Below are 5262 nucleotides of genomic sequence, written 5' to 3' on the forward strand. Positions count from 1 at the left end.
CGTTGGCAGGCGCTTTGCCGTTCACTGCGATTGAGCGCGAGCGTGACCTGCATAAAGTGGCGTCAATGCCGGCCGTCCACGAGTACCAAGCAAAGATCGACAAGCAAACGCGCGAGATTCAGCGCCTCAAGACCCAAGTCCAGCTCCTTTTGGAAAAAGGAAGCGACCAAACGTACGGTGCTTCATATGCTGATACAAGCAATACTGACACAGCGATGTAGAGGACGCGGATCCGGCCCAAGGGGTGGGCAGCCTCATGCTGCCGACGTACCCCCAGCCCCCGTCGCTCGCGGCGAGTCCGACGGCGGCGCAGACGATCCACAGTATCTCGCGGAAAACCGACTCGACGTTAAGCTTCTTAGCCATGCAGCCATTGCCCAACAACGACGAGGACGACACTTATGGTTATGGCGACCACACTAATGCCGCCAGTCCGTCTTAAAGGAGTAGTACAGTAGTTCTTGTGTGTGTGTCAGGGTCGAGACAAACTTTGGTTGGTGACGAGCCTCATATTGTTGTTCAAGTGGGTCGTCTATTGAAATGTACTAGTCCAAACGAAGAGATAACGTCAGACTTTGTCTTCGCTGCGTACGGTATAGGGAGGCAGGCTTCAGGCAAGTATATACTAATACGGAGGCTTAAGATCAAAATGTGCAATCCGAATCGCAACACACACACCTGCTTGGTGGCATCCAGCGCTTCTTCACGGACAATTTCCATGCTAGAAAAGACCATTGGAACGTCGGCACCTTGTCCTATTACAGGAGTACTCGAGGTATTCGCACATGAGGTCCCACCTGCCATGGTTGCGCAGGCTCGTCCACTGCTTCCCGCCCGTCGTCGGCGTCACCTTGCGCTGCGCGCCGTTCAAGTACGTCGGGAGGTAGAGCGCGAGGAGTGCTACGGCCATATAGCCATAGCCCATCTACATGAGGATAAGATCTGAGAGACAACTCAAGAGCGCGTCTTGCTATCGTACGTAGTAGAGATAGACGAGGACGGCGGTGGCCGCCCACATCCACTGCAAGTAGTGAATCGAGACGAACACAATCGCATATTGGAGCGCGACGCTACTAGTACCCATAATACGATCTTAGTTGCCGTCGTTGTTACGCGTAGTAGAGGAGGAAGGAGAGCGCACCGAACACTCTCGGGCAACTGCGTGAGCAGGCGCTGCGGCGTACTAGTGTACCGAAGAGCAATGCTAGGAAGGAATCGAAAATGAACCGCTCATCAAAAAGCAGTAGTAGATCGCGCGTGACGTCACATGGCGTTTAGCCAATCCCATGAGAGGAGGACGGCGTTGTCAAGACGTCGTGCCTCAGAGCTAGTCACCCAGTTTACTGTGCTTTTGTCGATTTTTCACGTACCGGTCCGATCAAAATGCTGGGAAAGAACGCGGGTCATGGAAAGGTAGAGTGCTTTTAGCCATTAACCAATCGTTTACGGCCGCGCGTTCATGGCTTCGTACATCAGCTCGTCGTCTTCGTCCATCTCGTCGCGCTTGCGCTGGGCACTCACCAATGTCCAAAAGATAACAAAGGCCAGCACAGAGAGGGCCAACGCAGAGTACGCGAGTGCCTCGAGGAGCCGCTCGAACACACCAGCGAATTGCGCCTCGTAGCAAAGGCGCAGACGACTTGGTAGGTAAATTTGGTTCAAAAAGTAGCGACGGCATTGCTTGGCTTCCGGATACGTCAGCAGGTACGGGTACAGCTTGGGGCTGGGGCTCATGATGCACACGGCGGCCGTCGCGTCAACCTTGGTCAGCGGACAATGCTCGTGGACCCAGTCGCCAAAGGCAGACGTGTCGTCCGGCGCGGCCACTGCGTGACGGCAGCCATCGCACGCGACATCGATGGATGGCTCGGCGGCGAGCACACTGGCATTCACCTTGTCGCAAAATTGCAAGAGGGTCGTCGCGTCGTCGATCGGGACGCCAAAGAAGGTCGGCGCGTTGAGCAGCGCCTTGATGCGAAACCTGTCCGTCTCGTTGGCAAAGATGCGCGGTTGGACGAGTGTCTGCCGCAGAGGAAACGAGGTGCAGTACGCCTTGCCCTCGCGCGCACAGTAAGTCTCTTCCAGAGCATACTGGGCATTGAGGGCAGCGTCACCCTCAAAGCAGTACGAGTCCCTTTGGGCGAGATACCCATCGCCGTCGTATGCATCGGCGGAAGACCGTCCAGAAAATTTTGCTTCGAACTGGGCCAATTCGTCGGCGGTGGACGCGGCGGAATCCGATCCCCGCCAGAAGCCAGATCTCGTCGTCAAGTAGGCAGGGAGCCCCATGAGCGCGCAGAGGCCGACAGCACAAAAAAGACAAGCAGCAGCGGGGTCGTGGACGCCAATTTGGCGGCGCGGCGCACGTGCACGAGGCTGCCGACGACGAGACAGAGACCGACGCAGCCTCCGACGATCGCAGCGTCAGCAAGCGGGACGAGCGGCCGCAGAAAGCTCGAGAGGAGGACGATCGGCACCGCGACAAAGTACAGCAGCGCGAGGCCACTCCACGCTAGGTACGCGCGGATCGGCCACGTGACGAGGTACATGGTGTCGAGGCGTATTGCAAACTGCAGAGGCAGTAGAACAGGAGGGTAGAGTGGTACCTCTCGAGTGAGTCCAACGGAGCTGGCCACGTGTGACACGGCCGCAGAGACATCACTTTTTTGCCCTGTACCGGTACCGGGGTACTGTACCGCTCAAGCCAGTCACCAACCAATCACCGCCTTCCAACCATGCCACGCCCCACCACCCCCCACAACCAGGCCCTGACCGGGATCCCACCCCCTACCTCGATCAATCAGCGTCAAGTAGTCCCACCCCTCCGTACTCCCCGGACCCAAGCCAACGACGACTAAGCCTCTCGGCGGCCGGCTCGTCGTAGCACCTTGGAATCGCTAGTCCACCACCATATCCAGTTCAGTGTAAATTATATCTAAATCGACTCACTTCAACAACGACGGCAGCTTAGAGGGGGGCGCCCCAGGTCAGTTGGTAAAGTTTCTGCTTCGCATCCCGAAGGTCGCCGGTTCGAGCCCGGCTGCGCGCGCGCATTTTTCAGTTCTCCGCCCCCCTCCTCCCTGCGTCGCGCGATGTACCCGAACAGGGTCGAACCATGTGGGTCCGGGCCACCTCCGCAAGTGTCACCCAGAACACATGATGACGTAATCAGCTGCTCCAACAACAGGCCAAGATGAGACAATTTCTTCCAGCGAGCTCTGCTCATTAAAAATAAATGACCCATTTCAACAACAACAACGACGGCAGCACGCCGCAAGGACCATCGACCTCACCGTTCCCGAAGGTACCTCGCTCCCCAGCGTACGCTCGGTCGGCACGCACCCTGTCTCGGACGATACGCTCGACAGCCTCGAACACGTCGCGCGATTATGTCTTCGATCCCGCGGACATCAACCAGTACATGTCACCGATCATCATCAGCTGACGTAGTACGCGCATCGAGATCGGCGCGTACTACCGCATGCTGAAGGAGGACGTACTGCGCTTTTGCTTCAGCAAGTACAACCAAGGCCCGTTCTGGCACGCCCTCCGCAACTCGATCGCGCTCACCAAGGACTCGCCGACTTGGATCTGTATATCGCGGTGGCGGACAAGGAGACGAGCGACAGGATCGCGGGTCACTCGTTCATCCTTGACGGAGAAGCCGGCAACGACATACCGGTACCGTCACACTCACCCTACGACGACAAGTACAAGTACTACATCACATTATTCGACTCGGTCCCCGGCCACCACATCCACGCGGCCCTCGTCAAGTGGTTTGCACGAATGCGCTGCTGACGGCCTACATGCCCTCTCGTCTGGACGACCTCATAAGTTCCGGATCGTCTTCCGCACCAAAGAAGTCCCTGCCATCCTGCGCCTCACCGAAACCACGTCATTGCGCGAGGTCACGGGCAAGGACGAGAAACTGGATGAGGAGGTAACTCTTGTCTTTCGTCATAAACCGGCTTACATTAACAAGACGGTTCCACCATCCATGGCCGGCCAAGGCGGACGCTTGCCGCTGGCGCGCGAGCCTTGGTGTAAACCACAATGGCTGTCCTCCCCCTGGTCTAAAGCCCGGTCCGAATGTTTAGAAACATCTGTTTTACAAAGACATGTGGTAACGCAAGACGGACGCAACGTGGGATTGCGCCGCCACTTGCACCGTCGTCGTCGGCGTGTACGTGCCATGCACACCTGCTCTAAAGCGCACGCACTGTCCTTTGGCGCAGTCGGCCGCCTCGGAGACGAGCAGCGTGTACGCACCGGGCGACACGTGTTTTTCGAGACCGTGGCCCACTTCATTGGTGTAAATGCCCCAGTCTTTGGCACGGAGCTCGGCGCGCACGACCTTGGCACTCCCGGCTGCGACGGCCAACTTTTCAAAGAACACGAGGCGCTTGGTCTCGGGCGCGTTGCCTCGACGGGCTTCCTGGCGCAGAAACAGCAGCACGACGTGGTCGCCGTCGCGGTCGCCCGTGTTTTGAACGGCCAGAGTGATCGTGAGCGCGTGGTGCTCGCCGACGAGCACGGACACGTCGCTGTACGTAAAGCGCGTGTAGCTCAGCCCACTCCCAAAGGCCCACTCGGGCGCGCACTCGCCAAAGAGGCCGTTGGTATTGCACCCCGCGTTGCGCCGGTGGTAGTATGTCACCGCTGCATCCAATGGAGCCTTGGGGTACGTGTACGGCAGCCGGCCACTGGGGTTCTCGCTCCGAGAAGCACGCTCGCGATCGCAGCGCCGCCCATCTCACCGGGCAGCATGGCGTGCAGGACGGCAGAGGCGAGGTCGGGCAGCCCCTGCAGCAGCCGAGGCCGGCCTTCCACGAGCACGAGAAGGAGCTTGGTCTTGGTCGCGGCGAGGGCGCGAACATACGCGACTTGGCCGTCGGGAAGGGCCAAATCGTGGATGTCGCCGGGCTTCTCCGCGTACGGACCTTCACCAAGCACGACGAGTGTGTACGCTGCTTGGCCCGCGAGACGCGTCGCCTCGGCCATGTCCGTCGGGACGTAAACGCTCCCGCAGAGTCGACGCCAACTAAGGACGTCAACGCACAACGGGGGCACGCCGTCTTCAGCGCTGCGAGCACCGATTGCCCGTGCGGAAACATGTCGTTGCCGCCGTTGCCTTGCCACGCAAGCGACCAGCCACCACAGAGGTGCCCGATGCTGTCGATGGCGGGCCCGTGAGAAACGATCGACGCGTTCGCTGGTAGTGGCAGCGTCGCGTTGGCGTTTTTGAGTAGCACGAGGGAC

At 59.0% G+C, this 5262-nt stretch overlaps 2 protein-coding genes and 1 pseudogene across 3 annotated transcripts in view; 2 read left to right on the forward strand and 1 right to left on the reverse strand.

Annotated features, from left to right (window-relative positions):
* Positions 1-65: 65 nt before the first annotated feature.
* On the forward strand, positions 66-442 carry SPRG_16532 (hypothetical protein; the record flags this gene model as incomplete). The annotated part of the gene is made up of 2 exons (XM_012355807.1): positions 66-177; positions 222-442. The coding sequence occupies 2 exons, from the start codon at positions 66-68 to the stop codon at positions 440-442; spliced, it is 333 nt and encodes a 110-aa protein (XP_012211197.1).
* Positions 443-2977: 2535 nt separating this feature from the next.
* On the forward strand, positions 2978-3049 carry SPRG_30210 (annotated as a pseudogene). The gene has a single exon. The product of its transcript is annotated as a tRNA-OTHER (tRNA).
* Positions 3050-4111: 1062 nt separating this feature from the next.
* The window catches only part of SPRG_21766 (hypothetical protein), a gene marked incomplete at both ends in the record, with an annotated part of 1796 nt that continues 645 nt past the window's right edge, over positions 4112-5262 (reverse strand). Inside the window, 3 exons of the mRNA XM_012355808.1 lie at positions 4112-4662; positions 4695-5023; positions 5074-5215. Of these exons, the coding sequence (XP_012211198.1) occupies positions 4112-4662; positions 4695-5023; positions 5074-5215 (1022 nt within the window). The remainder of the gene's footprint in view (positions 4663-4694; positions 5024-5073; positions 5216-5262) is intronic.

The sequence above is a fragment of the Saprolegnia parasitica genome, assembly GCF_000151545.1.
Source record: "Saprolegnia parasitica CBS 223.65 unplaced genomic scaffold supercont2.311, whole genome shotgun sequence".
Taxonomy (NCBI): domain Eukaryota; phylum Oomycota; class Saprolegniomycetes; order Saprolegniales; family Saprolegniaceae; genus Saprolegnia; species Saprolegnia parasitica.